The 21,031-nt window shown below is 33.0% G+C and overlaps 2 protein-coding genes across 2 annotated transcripts in view; both read left to right on the forward strand.

The window, feature by feature from the left end:
• The first annotated feature begins 513 nt into the window (after positions 1 to 513).
• tsu (40S ribosomal protein S12 homolog tsunagi) lies at positions 514 to 1,678 on the forward strand. The gene is made up of 6 exons (XM_090163168.1): positions 514 to 741; positions 907 to 966; positions 1,031 to 1,108; positions 1,179 to 1,315; positions 1,376 to 1,503; positions 1,568 to 1,678. The coding sequence occupies exons 1-6, from the start codon at positions 684 to 686 to the stop codon at positions 1,599 to 1,601; spliced, it is 495 nt and encodes a 164-aa protein (XP_090019294.1). The 5' UTR covers positions 514 to 683; the 3' UTR covers positions 1,602 to 1,678.
• A 1,236-nt stretch (positions 1,679 to 2,914) lies between these two features.
• Positions 2,915 to 21,031, forward strand: part of Sema2a (Semaphorin 2a) — a 216,565-nt gene continuing 198,448 nt past the window's right edge. The window contains exon 1 of the mRNA XM_090162799.1: positions 2,915 to 3,046. Coding sequence (XP_090018925.1) covers positions 2,956 to 3,046 — 91 coding nt within the window. The 5' untranslated portion in view covers positions 2,915 to 2,955. The remainder of the gene's footprint in view (positions 3,047 to 21,031) is intronic.

Raw genomic sequence — 21,031 nt, forward strand, 5'->3', positions numbered from 1 at the left:
AGTTGCCCCTCCCAGCAAAATTCTAGGGAGGGGCATTGCCCCCCTTGCCCCCCCTGGTTCCTACGCCCCTGCTTTTTATGTTTATGGTACTAAATGCTAGAGCAGCCTCCAGATTCAAATTTTGTCAGTGGATGGCACTTGGGCTCTTTGAGAAACGGTTAAAAATTAGTGAAGGTGACAAGAGTATGATTAACTCGTGAGAATGATTCGATTTCTGTATGTAGAGAATTTCTGTTGCGAATAAAATAGAAACTTGAAGGCCCGATCACTAATATATAAAAAGCCCTACCCGACTTGGCGAGTTTTAAGTAAAAAGCCCAACCCAACCTAACCCGTTGAAAAAAAAGTTATAAAATTAAAACCGACCCAACCCGCCAAAAAATTCGACACGCCTTGAGGCGGGCCCGGGTGGGGTGGATAAGCCCAGTTCCCCTTCTACGAACTTTGGGGTAAGCCCACCTTTAGCGGGCCCAGGGCTCATCATTCTCTAGTTTCGTTTCATCATCGACTCAGACTGTTGAGTATTACTGAACGCAGCCTATGATTTCATTTTCAAGATTCTGGCAAAGCACGATTTTGCTGCCATCTAGCGTTTGGTTTTTCAATTTTCAATTCATAATCTTTCCAACGATTCAACGAGTGAGAATATTGAATATTAATTTATTAAATCTAATTTTCCCGAAATGGCCGATGTCTTGGACATAGATGCTGAAGAATTTGAAGTTGATGAAGATGGAGATCGTAAGTAATTTTGACTTGATCTTTCTTACCTTAACAAAAATATTAATGAAGTATAAAAAAATTTATTAAAAATCAGTTAAGCCTTGGTCACTTTTTATTTTACTTTTGTTAGCTCTTATGAGGAATTAGCATGGCAACTGATTTTTCATTTATTTTGATTCTTAGAAAGTGTACAAAAGCTCAAAGAAAATGTAAAGAAGAGGAAAGGCAGAGGATTTGGTTCTGGTAAGTTCATTATTTTCATAATTGAAGGAAACATTCAATATAACAATTGGGTTTTCCACTTCAGAGGGAACTGCGCGAGAGAAAATCAATGATTATGAAGCTATGGATGTTGAAGACAGTGATGAACCTGGACCGCAACGATGTATGTTTTATATAATTTTCTAGTGTTATTAAAAAATTTCATTGTTCATTGTTCATTTTTTTTTAAAAAGCTGTTGAAGGATGGATATTATTTGTCACTGGAGTTCATGAAGAAGCTCAGGAAGATGATATTTATGACAAATTTTCGGAATATGGTGTAATAAAGAATTTGCATCTTAATCTGGATCGAAGAACAGGATTTCTTAAAGTAAAAAAACAAGTCATTCCTTTTTTTTGCATGTTATAGATTTTTTGATTGATTTTTCAGGGATACGCTTTAGTTGAGTTTGAAACATTTGAAGAAGCTCAAAGCGCTTTGGAAAATTTGAATGGGTCAGAAATACTTGCCCAATCTATCAATGTTGATTGGGCATTTGTAAAGGGACCAACCAAAAAGTAAGTCATTTGTTAAAGATTCACCTACAACTTAATTGTTTATTAAACTTTATGTATTTTACAGAAGGCGTCATGGAAGTCATCGCAGAAAGCGCTAATCCATAGTTATGTGTTTTTAAAATTTATTTTGTACTGTATCATAAAAAAATAAATGTACTGTTTAATGGATAATTGAGCAATATTAGTTCAATTTTTCTTGTAACTCCACTATCTGTGTCCTTGATTAGGGTAACTAAAAAAAAACTCTAGAATTCCAAACTACTAGAGCTTAATAATATTTAATCTACTAAAATCATCATTGGTTTCATAACGCTGGGTTTGAAGCAGTGAAAATTATCTTAACCTGCCTTTCTGGGAAATACAAATTTTTTTAATAAAAATTCATATTATTCAAGAACCACGCTACCTTAAAGCTAAAAAGAGTCCGATTCCCTACGCTAGATGTCACTAGCATCTCGGTGTCTAGTAATAAATCTCTTTTCATATCTTGAATACAAAATGGAGTCGTCGTTCTTTTGTTGAGTATTTTCGAAGAATATGTTTTAATTTCTTGATAGTTCGTTTTTCCACATAATATTCCACTTTTTAAGGTAAATATCGAGCTATAGGGTACTTACCTATATGTTTTACATTTATGATAACTCGTAGGGTGTTTAAAAATATTGTTATTGAGGTCGGGTCTGTCGAAATTGGTAAACGTGAAGCCTTTGTCTTTCAACTGTTTTGCTTAGGCCCATATTAGTACACTTAATTACATTTTATTATAATGGTTTATGGTAATACCATAATAATGGAAGAAAAATAGCTAAGGTATTTCTGGAATTATTGCAGACTGTATAATGAGAGTAACATAAGTACTTTTAGTATCATCTTTAGCTTAACTTATAACTGCAAAGTGCTACCAGTTTTTACAAGTAAAAATGATATTATTTCTATTGGTAAGCGTATTACGAACTTTATGATTCCAGCTAAAAGTTAATTAGCATTACTCATAACCTTGAAAAGGAACAGGAATTTTCTAAATGATTTGTGAGTACAGGCATTGTTTTGATGAGGTTCATTTCCTAGTAAAAGCTTATTTCTTACATCCTGCTATTTCCGGAAATACCGTAAGATAAATGATATAACTATTGCAGGCCTACCTAAAAACTAAGCAAACAACTCATTAGTGAACTCATAATAACTTTATATCTTTTGACATGCTTTTAACGTTCCTCTTTTTTCTTAATTAGGGGGACTTTGGGAGAAGGAAATTGTAGTTCCTCTTGGACTTGTCATTTTGAAAAATATGTCAATTAGAGATTTTGGTAAGCCCTGAACAGGGCTTCATTTCTACACCGTTTGTTCAACAGAACTGAAAAACATTTGCACATTTTTACTTTTATACTCAAATTAACTACAGAACAGCTTTTCGTAGTTTCACGCGTTAGTGCTTCTCAGCTTGATAATAAAATGGCTCCATGGACACTGTTGATCATTTTCGGCATTGCTCTACTAGTGGCATCATCACCTGCAAATGGACAAGGAAGAAAATCTTTACCTGGTATGTCAGTTTTTGGTATCTTATACAGATTCTAAACAACGCACACAATACATGCCTGTGGTTAAATTTTTATATAATTTATTTTCAGTCTTGTTTATTAGGTTGTAATGCAATGTAATACCCTCTCTTTTATTTAATATTTCCAGACTTAAAAATATTTTTTTAGGTATTGAATAAATTTTCAGAGTTGAGTCATTATTGAGGATATAAAGTTATGATTCGGTACTTATTCCATCTATCGTTTAACTATTATTTTTCCAATTTCCTGAACCTATTTTAATCACTATCTAAGAGATTGGTATAAATTAGGTTTCACGAATCATGTAAATATTAAATCTTGGCACCAAAATTAGATCTCAAAAAAGAAATTAGTATGAACCTTTTGACAGTATGATAGTAAGGTCAATTTTGTTGATGTTGTGAATTTAGTATGCTTTCTTGGTATTATGTACTGATTATATTATTTTTCCTAATTGGAAAATTTCAAAATTAATGTTGAGATCACATAATTTGCTATGAGAAACTCTATAATACCTTCTCATTGATTTGGTATAATTGTTTGTGTTAACAATTTTAAACAAATTGGTTATATTTATTTGAGTAAGCAATGAGACTAAGACTATATACGTTGCTCAAGATAAGTTAAAATAAAACTTGTAACTTAGCAAACTTTAAATTGCTATGATCTACAAATTAGACTGAATATGAATATTTATTTATAAACACTATTTTCGTATTTTCTCCATGAAATAATTTTCTTAAATCAATATAATATCAAAAATCCACTATCCAAAATTATCTTGCAAACTGTATTTTTAAACATCTTCAGAAAGTATATGTTTTAAGCTAATAACTAAATTAAAAATTTGTGTTTTTAGTTAAGAAAGGAAATTTAGATGGCGCTAGTTTAAAAGCAGTGTCCTTTAGAGGAATACATTTGAATCTAGGAAGATGAAGACTACACTCCTAGTTTGAATCTACTATAACCCTGCTGGCCTCCGCGCCCCCCCCCCCCTCCGTTGGGGCCCCATCCAAGAAAAAAGCCATTTTTCCTTTATTAAAATTTACAGTTGGCCGGCAGATGTTATTGTAGTTTGGTAGGGGTCTTAAAGTACTTTGTGATATTTTATAAATAATTTATCCTACTAAACGAAATAATGTTTGCACCTAATGGTGTTTTGGGTATTCTTGGGTGTGGGATGAGGGGAAGTTGGGGGAACTTGGATGACAAAAGCAATTATTGGTTCTGTATTTCCCCCAACCAGCAAAAATCGTGAGCTTTCGTTCGTGCTTGAAGCCATTTTCGAAAGTTTTCCTCACTTTTTTAGAAAACATAGTTTATTCATTAGTTTTTATGAAGAGATAAAGTAGACCAGCCTCTATGTCCAAAGCATTCTGGGTATAAATATACCAGATTCAACCTATTGTAAATTAGCTTTTTTAGTTTACATAGTCACGTAACGGGCAATTGCGAGTAGCTCATGTGACATCATGTCTGCTAAGCCACGGCCAACTTTGATTTCTCGCGCATCTCTCGCGCTACAGCGGCCATCTCATTCCTTGACGTTTCTGTGTTAACCTATGAGCAAAAGATGTGTATGACGTCAGCGCCCCTAGCGGATTATTATTTTTAGTATAGTTTTTACATTGAAGACAATATAACCACCGAGCGTGGCGCTGACCTCCTACACATTATATTACAGTTTATAGAGTAGTGTCAGTGCTACATCACGCAACGTCACCCATGCTTTTTCCTATAGAGAAAAAAACGCGCCTAAAATGGCGGCCATGGCCAAAGCTACGAGGTAATACTACTCGTTGCTCGCGGGATTTCGACGAATGTGTTGGCCGTAGTAGCGCGAACAGCGCGTGATCAAAGTTGGCCGTGGCTAAGCGGATGCTTGGTGTTTTTTTAATATAAAATCGTCTGCTTAGCAAACCCAAATTCAGCAGTTTCTGAACTATTTACGAGTCTAGGACTCTAGGTGGCGTATAGACGCTAGCTTCTCCGAGGTGGCGCCTATGATCTACCGTCTGCTACAGACAAATTAAAAAGTCATAACGTTTTTTCTTAAATAAACTTATCAAAATTTAAGAAAACGATTAAAAAATTATATTAAAATGCAAGTATTATTTACGAATAACGACGAGGAAAATCAAATAGGTTACAATGGCGATCCAAAGGGGCGTAGCTGATCTTGCAAGGTAGACCTTTTTTTTGAAACGTAGACCCTTTTACCGGTGACGTCACCAAATAGACGTCCAAGTTTTAATTAGTCTATTCAGAGTTTGGCCAAAAAAACCTTTAACGAAGAGCTAGACTACTAATTCGGCCACTGGTTGACTTTGCCGATACTCCGACCAAGTTTGGACACATTTCGGTCAGGGAACACAGTTTTCTACTTTTGCGGTACTCCTCCCCTCTGCCGGCCAAAACCTTACAAGGGTACCTCTTCCGACTGTCGAAAAAAACCCTACCCCCTTAAAGGAAAAATATCTACACAGAAGACTTTGTCTCTTCGCATATAACTGTTTGTGTTTCTTTTTAAATTCTTCATTTGTTCTGAGTGGATTTTCGTGTAGTCTTTTGATTCTCACACTTTCATTTTATTTCTCCTTTTTTAAACTCCCAACGAAGATAAATTTCCCTCTCATAGTGGTGTCTCAGCGAGCGGAGAGGGTAATGCCCTTCGCTTCGAATTTAGCCGCCGTGTTGCCTAATGTGGCCGATTATTTTGAATTCCCGTCGACGTTGTTTTATAGTCTCGGGAAAACGCGTATTTGGCTAAAACATTTAACACGCGCCGGTCACGATTCTAGACTTTTTGTGGGGCGTGATAGTCCGGAAGGCGAAATTAGTCTCGAGCACGCTTCCCGTAACGGCGCGCACTCCCCCTCCTCATAACTGCGCGCTCCCCTCCCCCCGTCTTTTCCTTAATTGCGCGGGTAATAGTATTTTATTAGTTTCTCTACGTCGCGTGGGTGGGATCCGGAAGAGCTTCCCCCTCCTTGCTCGTGCCACTCATTTCTCCAAAAACGTGATCTATTCGCGGGAAATGGCGCGCATTTTTTCCCGCGTTAAACGTCTCTCCATTCCCCTGTTTCCCCCACCCGCGCTGAGTTTGGGGGAGGGAAATGACTTTTCAGTGCAAGAAAGCCATTTAAAGCTTATGATGGGAGCAGAGTTGCCAGTTCGGCGATTTTTCCGCCCGATTGGGCTTTCTTTTTTAAGCGTTTACAAACGTGAATAACGATGTTTAATAATTTGTGAAAAATATAACTATGTTGGAAAATACTTGATGTTGTTTTAATATTGTTTATATACAGGGTTGCCACAGTACCTGGAAAAGTCAGGGAATTTGAATATGGGTATGAAAATCAGGGAAAGTCAAGGAATTTTAAAAAGTAGTCTAAAAATCAGGGAAAATTCAGGGAATTTTAAAAATTAATCTAAAAATCAGGGAAAATTCAGGGAATTTTAAAAAATAGTCTAAAAATCATTTAAAAGTAAGGGAATGTTTAAAATTAGTCTAAAAATCAGGGGAAAGTCAGGGAATTTTACAATTTAGTCTAAAAATCCGGGGAAAGTCAGGGAATTTTAAAAAATTAGGTCTAAAAATCAGGGAATTTAATATCGGTTGCAAATAGGAAACTTTTTCTAAAATATAGTTTAAAAAATACAAAATCTTGGCACAAAATAAGTCAGGGAAAATCTGGAAAAGTCGAGGGAATTTGATTGTGAAAAACCTGTGACAACCCTGATTTATAGTAATTATTTGACCAAAACTTCACGCTTCTATAAAAATTTCAACTCTTTCCGTAAAATGGGCTAGAATTTTGGCTATTTTTTAAGAAGCATTTCTAGCGATGGGTGGGTTTTTGGGCTAGTTTAATTTCCGTTTGGGCTACGGGACGCCACTTATACCTGGCAACTCTGGATGAGGAGTTCCATGACTCTCAGGGGAATCGATAGAAAATGAGCAGGTGTTTTAATAGCTATATTTTGATAAGGTTCCGTGAAAATTTTGTCCCTAGATTGCCATAATCTACAGTTTATCTTGAACTCTATTTCGGTGTATTGCACCTGACGATCAAAATGTCGTAACTTTGAAACATCCAGATTTGGCAAATTAAACTTGAAGGGTTGGTCAATAGAAAATATAAAAGAGGAATAGCAATTGTAACTTTGACAAGGTTTTTAAGTGTATCTCGTAGTTGTGCAGCTAAGGGGTTTGTCCGGCTTCGGACATATTAAATATCGGGGTTGATATAGGTCAGATAATTTGGAAATAGGCTTAAAAAGTCGGGGAATTAATTTTATTTAAAAGTGGGGAAATTGAAACGCACCTTGGGACAGTAGTGCAGCCAGAAATTCGTTGAAGTATGTGAATGTTAAGAGGGGGTCGAGAAGGGGTGGAAATTTATTACAGTAAAAGGTAGGCCCAAGGGGGTCTGGACCCGAAACCCCCCCTGGTATACGCCACTGCCTTGGTAATTTTACGAAAATGATTTAAAAAACTTAGGTTTGCAACATTTTTTTTAATTAACACAGAATTTAAAAAGTCTGTTTTATTCTAAAATTATTATTAATTAAAAATATATAGTTAAATAATCTAATTTTGGCATTAAGAAGATCTGGGAAAAATCAAGGAATTTAAATCAGAAACTATTGTGGCAACCCTGCAATCGACCATCACTACCGGAAGTGTCAAAACGTTCCTGTAGTATATTTTTGTGATAAAATGGTTAAATAGTTTCTATTTTTGAAGTGAAAATCAGATTTATTTCACTAAATATAGATTTTGTTTTTAAACTTAGTAAATGAAATAGCATATATAGTCCTATAAAATCCTATTATTTGGAAAAATAGTTCTATAAAGTCCTACATTTTAAGAAATATGATCCTATTTTCCTATAAAAAATTGAGGATTTGAGTGGGGGCCCTGGATTTGGTAATCCAGGGAATCCAAAATAATTTTTAAATATGTTTAAAGGCCAGTTTACAAAATAATCAAAGCTGAGGATTAATGATAAAATAGCTCACAAACTAGGAAACATTATTAATCCTAGGACGGAAAATAAAGATCTATTTAATTCCGATTTTGGTGGGAGCTCTGACTAATATTATGACGTGTTCAAAAGTAAAAAATTCAGTTTTTTTCTAGTTACAATTTTTGTTTATCATGTATTATTTTGCTATTGTTCGTCAGGGTTGCCACACGTCAGGGTAAACAGGGAAAAGTCAGGGAATTTAAAAATGGGCCTAAAAAGTCGGGGAAAGGTCAGGGAATTTTAAGAATTGGTAAAAATTCAAGGAATTAAATTTTATCTTGACACTTTTTGAAAGTAATTTTACTCTAGATTTATGACAAATTCTGTGATTATCATTTATTTCCATAGAAGTTTTGCTAATTTTTTCAACATTGCAATAGCCTTATAAAAGTCCATTGAACTTTATTAACTTCTGATAAAAGTATAATTTTGGCCTTAAATAGTCAGGGAAAATATCCTAAAATGGTCAGGGAAAACAGGGAATAGTCAGGGAATTTAAATTTTACCATGGCGGGTATCATATATATCATACTTCCCAGGAACGCAAGTTATTATAGGCTTCTGGTAATATGAGGGGACTTCTGGCTGATATGAGATGATGAAATAGTATGTACTATCAGAAGTATATAATAAATTTCGCGTGTGATGTATCAATCTAGGCTGTAAAAATGCAGGCTCGAGGTAATTTCAATGAGTCAAATGACCACGCATTTCCCGACAAATCGTGGAAACATAAACTTTACCGCCCAAAAATTTTGCATTTGCACAGTCTATGGAATATTCAAATATTTATTAAGCGCATTTTAAAAAGACCATTTCCCCCAGCCAGTAAAAGGAAATCGATACTTCTCTATCTGAGGCATATTATATACTTCTGATACCACGTAAGAAATATCTTCATTCCTAATAAATTAGTCCAGGATCCAATAGACCTTTCTATAAAATAATATGCGTTTGCTGAACTTGTTTTTGTGTAGCGCCTTCGCCACGAAATACGTAAAAGTTCAGTTCAGTTTAAGCTTAAAAACAGGGTGCCTCGTCAAATTTATCCTTATGTCCAGGACTGGAGGGGTCGGACATTTTACTCTGGATTTCAAGATTTTTCGTCGGATTTTGGGGTATTTGTAATTTATCTTCGAATTTCTCGATTTATCGCTGGATTTCAAGATTTCATGTCGGATTTTGTGATTTCTCGTCCTATTTCGGGATTTTGAAGAAATATCCGCTGGATTTCGAATTTTTTGGAAAGTGTACGGGATTTCTTTGAATGTCCGAACCCCCGCCAGGGTTTTTCGTAATGAAACGTCAAGAAGGCCAATGGTACTTAATAAAAAGGCTTTTATATTTGATAAAATATTTAAAACAAAATTACCATTTTATTATCATCAAGATGTTTTCTTGTGACGTCATAACACCACCGTTATCCGTCTTCGGTGTAACTTGTTATATTTTACCTTCGTAAAAAGAGTGATATATTAGTCAAAAAGAAATCCTGATACCACGTCTCCCACGATAGAGGTATCAAAGCTATAAGAATGAAAAATAAACGTTCGATTTTCTATCGATTTCTTGGTTTTCAAGTTGAAAGATTTCACTCCAACTCTAGCCTTTTAGTTTTTTTGGTTTTTCCGCGGAAGATCTCATTTTCTAGCGAACCCCCTCCTCCATCCGACCCAATCTAGATCGTTCCTTTAATTAGGTACAATTGAATTCTTGTTTTTTTTGGGGTCCTCTATTCGGTCCGGAAACCTTCGAATCTCCCCCAGGAATGACAGAGCGGAAGAAGAAAGAACTATTAAATAGACTGAATTCACGAGAGATTCGTCCAGGGTTAGTTTACAGTTCAGACACCGACTTGGGACGCTTCCATCCCCTCAGTAACCCGGACTACCAATGTAATTTGGTTGCTAAGAAACGTAATCTTTAATTGTATTGGTTACAGCTAGAATTATTTTTTTAATTACAAGGTGGAAACCGACTGCCTTTAAGTTCTTTGAAAAGCGAACGAATTAAAATGTTTTCTTCGCTTTATGTTAAAATTAATTGTAAACTTGATTGAATGTATTTCTTTGTACTTACGGAGAAAGACTTTGTTGAAGCGATTTTTAGCGTTGTAAAAAAGCGAAGGGGTAGTCACTTCAGAAATCTGCTGTACAAATAGTGATAAATCGGAATAATTATTTCCGGAAATCTAGAAATACAGGAGAAATATTAGAAATCTAGAGAAATTAAAAACAATATTGGAAATCTAGATAAGTCCAAATAAATATTAGACATCTCGAGAAAGTCCAAGAAATGTGGGAAATCTAGAGAAATAAACGGAAATATTTTCCATAGTTCTAGAAATCGAGAAATGGAAAGAAATATCGGAAATATTTAAAAATATCGGAAATATTTAAAAATATCGGAAATATTTAAAAATATCGGAAATATTTAAAAATATCGGAAATATTTAAAAATATCGGAAATATTTAAAAATATCGGAAATATTTAAAAATATCGGAAATATTTAAAAATATCGGAAATATTTAAAAATATCGGAAATATTTAAAAATATCGGAAATATTTAAAAATATCGGAAATATTTAAAAATATCGGAAATATTTAAGAAATATCGGAAATATTTAAGAAATATCGGAAATATTTAAGAAATATCGGAAATATTTAAGAAATATCGGAAATATTTAAGAAATATCGGAAATATTTAAGAAATATCGGAAATATTTAAGAAATATTGGAAATATTTAAGAAATATCGGAAATATTTAAGAAATATCGGAAATTTTTAAGAAATAAAATAAGTAAGTTTCTTCCCCCAAAAATATAAAATAAGCTCGGTTTCTGATTGGTTCCCTAAAACTGACGCCTTCCGACGTGATTGAAACAGACGCTGGTGTCGTTTTACCTGCCCCCCTCTCAACATACTCATTCTCTCTTAGTATTATTTACGTAAACACTAAACACCCAGGGTGTAAACCAAAAAACGATCTAGTGCTAATAATTCAAAATTTAATTTTAATACGGATTGGAAATTTTCAGGTCACCTAACTCGTGCAGGGTCACATTTGAAACGGAAAATTTTAATGACCTTGAACCACGTCTTCAAGGTCATTCAAAATCTCAAGAACCATTAGAGATACAAAGTTGGTTTCATTTAGAAAAGTGTCCCCCGTCCAATTTTAGGTCTAAATAGTTTTCAACATACCTAATTTGACCAATAACAAGTCGTGGGATTTTAGACAAAACAAGAAGGTTGTGATGAAAATCATGTACCAAAAGACCAGGTTGAAGGGCTAATAACTCGAAAAGTACTCTTTCGAGAGTTATCAAAATTCTCATCTAGTAGGGGTCTTAAGAGTTTGCAAACTCGGATGACCTTCAACTTATGGTTCAAGGTCATTCGAAGTTTATCTCGTGAACCAATGGATTTAGAATGAGTACATTTCGATTTATTAGCCCTTCAAATTGCTCTCTAGTAACATTATTTTCACCACAACCTTGTTTTGTCCAAAATTCTTTGACTTTTTATCGGTCAAATTAGGTATGGTTAAAGAATTTAGTCCTAACATTTGACGGGGAACATTTTTCCAATTGAAATCAACGTTGTATCTCTAATGGTTCTCGAGATAAATTTTGAATGACCTTGAAGACATGGTCTAAGGTCATGAAAATTTCCGTTGTCCGGAAAATTCCAAATTCCTAGCTAAAACATATTTTTGAGTTATTAGCACTGGATCGTTTTTCTGTTTATACCCCAGTGTAAAATTCTTTGGAAGTTATTCAAGGCTTGTTTTATTGTAAGTTCAGAGAAATTATAATTTCCAGGGGTCGTTAAAACTATTAACGATGTTTGAAAGATATTGCTTCCGGTTAATAATATTTACCTCGTAACATTACCGGAAGTGAGTAGGCCTAACATATCCGTAGATAAAATTTATATACCTGTTACAATTACCCTTGCTAAATTGCGTATACCAAACGCTAAGCAAACATTGTCGGCGGTAATACCTGTATTGATCGTTAGTTCCTCCTTTCCCGGATAGAAGGCGCCACTGTCTACGTGGCCGAATAAAATTGATATTATTACGGAAACTTCCCTTTATCTCTCTCTCTCTCTCACCATGGACCAAGAATCTAATCGGCCGCTTTGAAGCGCCTCAAGAATTCTGTTCAAATATCACTACGAGAGGTTTAGTTGCGGCTACGCATTGGAACCCGCCACCTGAACTAATGTCTTTAAAAGTCGCTTGATGACTTAGGCCTAAGGTTGTGCCTTGGGTATTAGCCTAGCTGATTATTGTTATTTAGAGTTGTAAGTAGTAAAATTTTCCGCATTTTATTTTTCCGGAAAATTAACATATCTATATATTATTATTATTATTATTATTATTATTATTATTATTATTATTATTATTATTATTATTATTATTATTTTTATTATTTATTATTGTTATTATTATTATTATTATTATTATTATTATTATTATTATTATTATTATTATAGTATGTGCTTAGTTCATTAAATTTTTCAAGTTTAGAAATAAAATGGATTTCAGTGAATTTGATAAAAAAAAACCTCAGCTAGTTATTTTTATTTAACACAACGGTTAGCCTAATCATTTAACCGACTTCAACACAAGTTTGTCCACATTGAACTAAAATTACAATTGATTTTCTTATTCCCAGTATTAACCCGTGCTTTTTAAAACCTGAATGGTGAGTTGACGCTTAGATTCTTGAGTTAGAAGAGACCACCTATGGACTGTGAGAAGGATGATAAAATACGCGAAAAAGTAGATTAGTCCATAATTAAAAGGGATAATATATCTAAATCCTAAACAAATTTGAAGAAATTAAAAAACTTACTAATAACTCGTACCGATAGGTCTTCGAGCGAATCTCGGATCAAATAGATCTTCGAGTAATAAATACATAAAAACTAAATAAAATAGCCAGAAATTCCAACGGTAGACCGGTTTCGTTCTATTTGGAACTCATCAGTACCGTGCGGGAAATCTGGCTGGCGACTGCTATATCGAAAAGAGAAACTAAGCCTAAACATTAAAAATTTCAAAACGCGTTGCATAGCAACGGAAAGCCGAAAAGCTTAGATTCTTGGCCCATGCTCTCACGATGAGGCTGTCTCACAAGGAGACTACCCGAGGTGTTACACACCGATTTTGTTCAAACTCGGGGGATTGGTAGACGTTCATATAAATTGAAAAATCCTAAAGGGATTTTATTCAATGGGCAACGGGTTTGCCATGGCAACGAAAAATGTTTTTGACAACATAAAAAAACATGGGATTTTGACCGATTTCCCTGTGAAAAAATTTCAAAAATTGATAAAAATGTGACCAATTTTGATTTTTTTCGTCAATTTTTATCATTTTTTTTTATAATTTTGGTATTTTAATTTTTTTTTAACAATTTTGTAAAATGTTTCACAGGGAAGGGACCCTTGGAATCGGTCTAAATCCCATGTTATTTTTAATGGGAAAATTTCCATTTTAAGTTGTCAAAAACATTTTTCGTTGCCATGGCAAAACGGTTGCCCATTGAATAAAATCCCTTTAGGATTTTTCAAGGTACACGAATGTCTACCAATCCCCCGAGTTTGAACAAAATCGGTGTGTAACAACTCGGGTCGTCTCCTTGTCAGTAATTTAATTCGTCTCCGTCATGGTTCCGTTCTCATCTAGGGCAGCACGTCGGGTTTTTTTTTAAACGCATCCCATTTAAGTTTCCGTCTAAAATAAAAATGTGAAATCATTAACGCGGTTGTAATTTGAATTTTTACTTGACATCATTAATTATAAACGTTTCGAAGGACCGAAATGCTTCGAAGTTGGGAGGGTTTTTTATGGGGTACACCCTCCGCGAAATATCCCGAGAGAAAATGACTTTTTGATAATCCGGGGCTTTTAGTAGATTGATGTCGAAGATGTTGCTCTTTTGTTCCGACGCCGGCAGAGGGAGCGATTTACGGGACGCTCCAAATTATTCCATATATCCCCCCCCCCCTTCCTAATTTTTTTATCTTCCCCTCTTTCATTCCAAGTCGTTTAACTAGACAATTATTTTTCCCAATATGATCCGACGTTACCTCCCTTTATAGTCAATCCCGCGGAAGAGGGTAGAAGCTACGCTGCCATCTGAGTGCGAGAACTATCAGTTTAAAGTGGCCGACATCGTAGGCGTCTGCCTTTTTTTGCGGTTGTTTTTTTCCCGGAAAAATGGGGAAAAAATGATTCTTTTTCCCGCCAAAAGAAGGCGCTAAGCGCTTTGTTCTAATGAGGGCTCTCGTCAACGCCAAAACTTTTTAGATTTTTACAGACGGCTACTTTTGTTTCTCGAAACTCTTCTCTATTGAAGATGCGCCGAGGCTTAGCGTCATCCTTTAGACTTTTGCACGCCCCCTGTTCCGACAAAAGAAAACGCGACACACCCGATTGTCAAACCCCCCTTTCTTAAGCGACTAAAGTGTCGCTATAGTAATTAACTGTAAAAAACCTTTTTCCTCTCTTCTAAGTCAGTTTTCTTAGAAATAAGGATTTACACTTTTATTTATGTGGGATGCATCATTTTATTTTTGAATGCGAGGTTGATTTTTTTGGATTTACTTAAAAATAAAAGAATTATATTTGATTTATATTAAATTTTTATTTTAATTGATTTTCTCATATTAGTTATTTATTTGATTTATATCGGATTTTTAATTTAATTGATTTTTCTTAAACGATTTATTTGATTTGAAAAATATTTTTGTTTTGAATTTTTTTGACGTTCTTATAAAATTATTTATTTGATTTAAATAGGATTTTTAGGCGCTCTTATAAAATTATTTTTTTTTATTTAAATAGTATTTTTGTTTTGATTTATTTTTGACGTTCTTAAAAATGATTTTTTGATTTAAATAAGATGTTTTGACGTTCTTATAAAATGATTTTTTTGATTTAAATTGGATTTTTGGATTTTTTTAATATTTGTTTTTAATCGAATTTTTATTGAAATAGATTTGTCGATTATCTTGAAAAGGAAGATTTGGGTAAAATTAGATTTTTAATTTGATTTGATTTTATGTATTTGTCATGTCAAATTATTTAATAATTTGCGCGCGTTGCTAATATAAACAGAAATAAAACTAATTTGAATTAAATGTATTCACTGATTGTTTGTTTTGAACTGAAATTTTTACAAACTATTTTAGTACATTTTCTTAAATACATTGAAATATCAGAGGTGATTTCAATCAGTGATTTAAAATCATCTGATTTTAATCTTGAATTTCTTAAAAAAAAATTTATTTTAATTTTATTTTGATTAAATTCTTAAAAAAGCAAATGCTTATTTTTAATGATTTAATTTTATTGATATTTTTTGGCAATTTAGTAAATAAATAATAATAAAAATAACTAAAATAAAATTAATTCTAAATAAAATGTAATCTTTAATTTAGTTTGCTCTGAATTGAAAATATTTTTACGAAAATACAATTTTTTTTATATTAGTGTTGTTAATTTTCCGGAAAAATAAAATTTTTTAACATAAATTACCTTTTAAGGTCAGTCCCCTATTATCGGACAACTGATAGAAAATTCATTTTTAAACTAAGGTAAACAGCAGAGAGCCTTTTTTAAACCTCAGAACTATGGAATATGGAACATTATTGACCAGAAGGCTTTTGAAATTATTTTTAAAAAAATATGTAAATTAGTGCTAAATTTAAAAATTAATTGGCTAGTACGAGTACCTATTATCGGACATTTGGATAATGAATCGGACGATGTACGTTTGGTTCGGACACTAGGAGCTAAGAACCGGACACATGAACTTAAGTTTCGGACACCGGTGCCTTTCAACTGGACAAAGGGCCCTTAAGACCGGACATTGTCTACATTTCCACTGGTTCCGACTTCATCTAGAGTGTTTCGGGCCCTGGTAATAATAGAGCTTCGATACTGGTCCTAGACATCACCGGGTTTCATTGCGGGCCCTCTTAATAAATGAGCTTCTTTAAGGCCCTGTACAACATCGGGCTTCGCTGCGAGCCCCGGTATCGAACCTTGTTATCGGGACCCAGATATCAATTAAATCTTTAAGGGCCCCAGATAGCATTAAACCTCATTACGGGCCCCAGATAGCATCAAACCTCATTACGGGCCCCAGATAGCATCAAACCTCATTACGGGCCCCAGATAGCATAAAACCTAATAACCAACCCCAGATATCAATTAACCTCGTTACGGGCTCTAGAAGGCATTGGTCCTATATTTTGGCCCCTAGACATCATCGAGCCTCGATAATTCACCTCGGATTACGGGTATTTCGATGTAAAATGATCTGGTTCACACTTCTCAGTTGTAACTAATCTAATCGTTCTAGTAATAACTTTTAATGACCTTGACGACTTGGTTCAAGGTCATTGTATTTTCGTTATTCAGTGACCCCCTAAGCGAGCTATGCCACATGAAGAGTTTAGGTTTTTCGTGAATTTCAATATCTCTCGTGGTAGTGTCCTAAAGTTAAACAAAGACCAAATATTCTAGAGGGAGGTCGTTATCTGGGGGGTTTCACCCCTCTGACGTCGGAAAATGTCATCCCCCCTTATTTAACTTTATTTAATGAATCAATTCCCGTTTATTTTCCCTTGTTTAGAATTTTTTACGTTAAATCCTTATTTCCCTGAACTAATATTCATGATAGATGTCTCACAGGCAATCCGAAAATTAGTGTAAGACGTGTCCGATAATAGGGTTTTAATTACAATACGTAATCGAATTGTTTCTTTGCAATAAGAAAACGCAAAGCCATTTTTACTATAAAAATTTATAGTGAAATATTCAGTCTTTTCATTGATACCAATAATGTATAATTAACAACTACTAAAGCACTTGAAAATAATATCCAAAAACCGGAGGGAAAGTAATTTCCTCTCCCCCTTCTTAATTTAAAACAAAGAAAACTTAGTGACCCCGGTTCGATGCTGCTTTCTTCTTGCTACAGGGGCCGGCGCCCCTGTTAACTATTCTGAAATATAAATGGAGATACAACCTATAGAAAAATGTATTTTGTTTGGTTCTTCTTTCACGGGATTTTTTTCTATAATATTAAAAAGAATTCTGTCCGATAATAGGGGGACTGACCCTAAGAGTTTTTAATGTTTTTAACTTTTTATCGATATAAAATGTCTAATATCAGTAAACATACTACAAAACATTAATAGCGTTACATTGTTAATCAGTTTAAACTAGTCTAGAGGTTTAGTTTTACTTTCAGATTCGAAAAAATGAGGCGAAAATACCGCTTAATTTCAATTTGCAAACAATATATTAGACTAATCCTGGAATGAAAACTTTTTTTTATTTTTTTCGGAAAAATACGGGAAATTTTCCGGAAAAAAGGCCTCGGTCATTTTCCGCTGAAAATTTTCCGACTTACAACACTATATAAGCCCTTTCAAGTTCTTTTCTTCGTATTGGTGGCGGACCATAATTTTAACCTAACTCTAATCTAATAATATTTCATTAAGCGGACAATATTTAGTAGTGGTCGAAGGCAACAGTGACTTGGAGTATAGTATCATCTCAATTTCCCACATCATGCCAATGCCGCCATCTTGTCTAAATATCTCGTCAAATAGTGCCTATAGTTTAGCGATTTTCTATAGGGTAGCAACCGCCATTTGTCACATTTGGTGGACGCTTAAAATGACATGAATAGGCGAGGTGACAAACTGGAATCCAATCTGAGCCAGGTGGAGGTTCCGAGATAAACTCCCCCGCTCTAGGCTATAGCTCCCCAATTCGTCTATAATAAGCAATAGGTGTAAATTGACACCTCTGGAAATTGGAGGTCCATTTCGAGACGAAGATGGGGGGGGGGTCAGCTAACTACTGTCCCCCCCCCATCGCTGCGATTGGGAGGTTTGGCGTATGACGCGTTTCGATAAGGAACCTACTCTATTTGGGAAAATATTCAAGCAAAAGTCTCTAATTATAGTCCATGAGTTTGACATTACTTTTGATTTAGATCAATTTAAATCCGCTATTATATTTCAGTGCGTTTATAAAAATGTACAACACTAATTTATCTAGCAATGACAAAAGAGCTAACCTCATTAAATTTTAATTTTTATTAACTTTAATCTAATTCAGATTAATGTAAATTTTAGCATCTGCACTCAATTTATTGATAAATTTGCCAATATAAAGATAAATAAAACTTAAGGTCTTAAAATCTATAAAAATGTGATTTAAATAAATTAGTCTATATTCTTAAAATATGTTAATTAGTCGAAAAAAATGACTGATTTGTGGAGTTACGTAAAGTTTACGGTATGGTTAGAACAGGGTTCGTACACGACCTGGAATACCTGGAAAATCTGGAAAAGTCAGGGAATTTGAAAATGTTTCCAAAAGGTCAGGGAATTTGAAAATGATTCCTAATGGTCAGGGAAAAGTCAGGGAATTTTAAAATGGTCCAAAAAAGTAAGGGAATTTTAAAACGGTCCAAAAACGTAAGGAAATTTTGAAATAAACCCAAAAAAATCCGGCAAATAAATTTTTGAAAGATGTTTTAAAAATAATAATTATTTTTAAAGATTTTACCTCAAAACATAAATTAATGCTACAAAAATGGTCAGGGAAATTTTGCAATTTGGTCAGGGAAAACCTGGAAATGTCATGGAATTTAATTCCGGAAATTTTGTACGATCCCTGGTTACCCTGTAGAAAAAGTGAAAGATCATCTATTAGACCTAATGACTTAGTCCGAAATCCACCAAAAATGTGTGTTCATTCTAGAACTGGCTCGGGAGAAATTTAACACGCGGAACATGATATGGATGGCTTAATTAATTCGAGGAAAGTTTGTGTTTCCGATAACAACCTAGCGGAATAGGTTATTTTGCGGATCATACCAAACCATCACCATGGGTACGCTGGAAATCCACAAGGTTCTGCGTTACCAGGAGGACGGAGAAGTTAAATGTGAACTCAGTGTTGAAACCCATGGTTAATAAATCCATTGAACTGACACTTATGCTAGAAGGGAAAGGAGTAGGTATATCAGAAAACTTCATTTATCAATATAATAATAATTAATATTAATGATAATTAATTAATATCATTAATCGAATCAACCTTACCTTAAACCCTCCAGGGTTGAAAAAACGGTCTTTTTAAAGATTAAAAAATCCAGTGTGGGTAAAACAAGATATAACCGGTGGTTTAAACCGGTTAAAACCTTAATAAGAAATGCTCAAATTGCTTGTATCTAGCCCTCATTAGTTCGAAAATGCTCAAAGTGACCGATTTCAAAATTTCATTTTTGCGCGTGACAGTACCTTTACATTATGAGGTATAGCAGACATATTTACCCGCTTTTATGCCCTAACATGGCGGCGTATTTTCACGTGCAAAATGAATTTTAAGATTCCACAATTGCTTGTATCTAGCCCTCATTACATCGTCAGACGAAGTAGCAAACGACAAAAAGTGAAGGTTAAGTTTTAGTTTCGTTTTGGAATAAAAAATGCAGAATATTGTATTCTGCATTTTTTATTTGAAATAAATTTTCAATATTTCTAATTCATTTCTTAATATTTTTTAATATAAAAAGTGGTTTTAACTATGGGTTATACGAAGGGCAGGTCACTTTCTTGATTAACGACGCACCCGTCAAAAGATTAAATCCGATTTAATCGTGATTATTTTGATTAAATTCAATTTAATCACGATTAAGTTGATTAAATCACGTTTAATCATGATTAGAATGTTTAAATCTGATTTAATCATGATTAAATGATTAAATCTGATTAAAATGATTAAATCTGTTTAAAATGATTAAATCCTGATTAAAATGATTAAATCCTGATTAAAAAAATTATATCGTGATTAGTATGATTAAATCGTACTTTAGTTTTGATTTTAGTGATAAATTCTCGATTCGACCGATTATATTGATTAAATCTAATTAAAATGATTAAATCTAATTAAAATGATTAAATCTAATTAAAATGATTAAATATAATTAAAATGATTAAATCTAATTAAAATGATTAAATCTAATTAAAATGATTAAATCTAATTAAAATGATTAAATCTAATTAAAATGATTAAATCTAATTAAAATGATTAAATCTAATTAAAATGATTAAATCTAATTAAAATGATTAAATCTAATTAAAATGATTAAATCTAATTAAAATGATTAAATCTAATTAAAATGATTAAATCTAATTAAAATGATTAAATCTAATTAAAATGATTAAATATAATTAAAATGATTCAATCTAATTAAAATGATTCAATCTAATTAAAATGATTCAATCTAATTAAAATGATTCAATCTAATTAAAATGATTCAATCTAATTAAAATGGTTCAATCTAATTAAAATGATTAAATCTAATTAAAATGATTCAATCTAATTAAAATGATTCAATCTAATTAAAATGATTCAATCTAATTAAAATGATTCAATCAAATTAAAATGATTCAATCAAATTAAAATGATTCAATCTAATTAAAATGATTCAATCTAATTAAAATGATTCAATCTAATTAAAATGATTCAATCTAATTAAAATGATTCAATCTAATTAAAATGATTCAATCTAATTAAAATGATTCAATCTAATTAAAATGATTCAATCTAATTAAAATGATTCAATCTAATTAAAATGATTCAATCTAATTAAAATGATTCAATCTAATTAAAATGATTCAATCTAATTAAAATGATTCAATCTAATTAAAATGATTCAATCTAATTAAAATGATTCAATCTAATTAAAATGATTAAATATAATTAAAATGATTAAATATAATTAAAATGATTAAATATAATTAAAATGATTAAATCTAATTAAAATGATTAAATATAATTAAAATGATTAAATATAATTAAAATGATTAAATCTAATTAAAATG

This window comes from Leiobunum rupestre, chromosome 11 (assembly GCF_980474605.1).
Source record: "Leiobunum rupestre chromosome 11, qqLeiRupe1.1.hap1, whole genome shotgun sequence".
Taxonomy (NCBI): domain Eukaryota; kingdom Metazoa; phylum Arthropoda; class Arachnida; order Opiliones; family Sclerosomatidae; genus Leiobunum; species Leiobunum rupestre.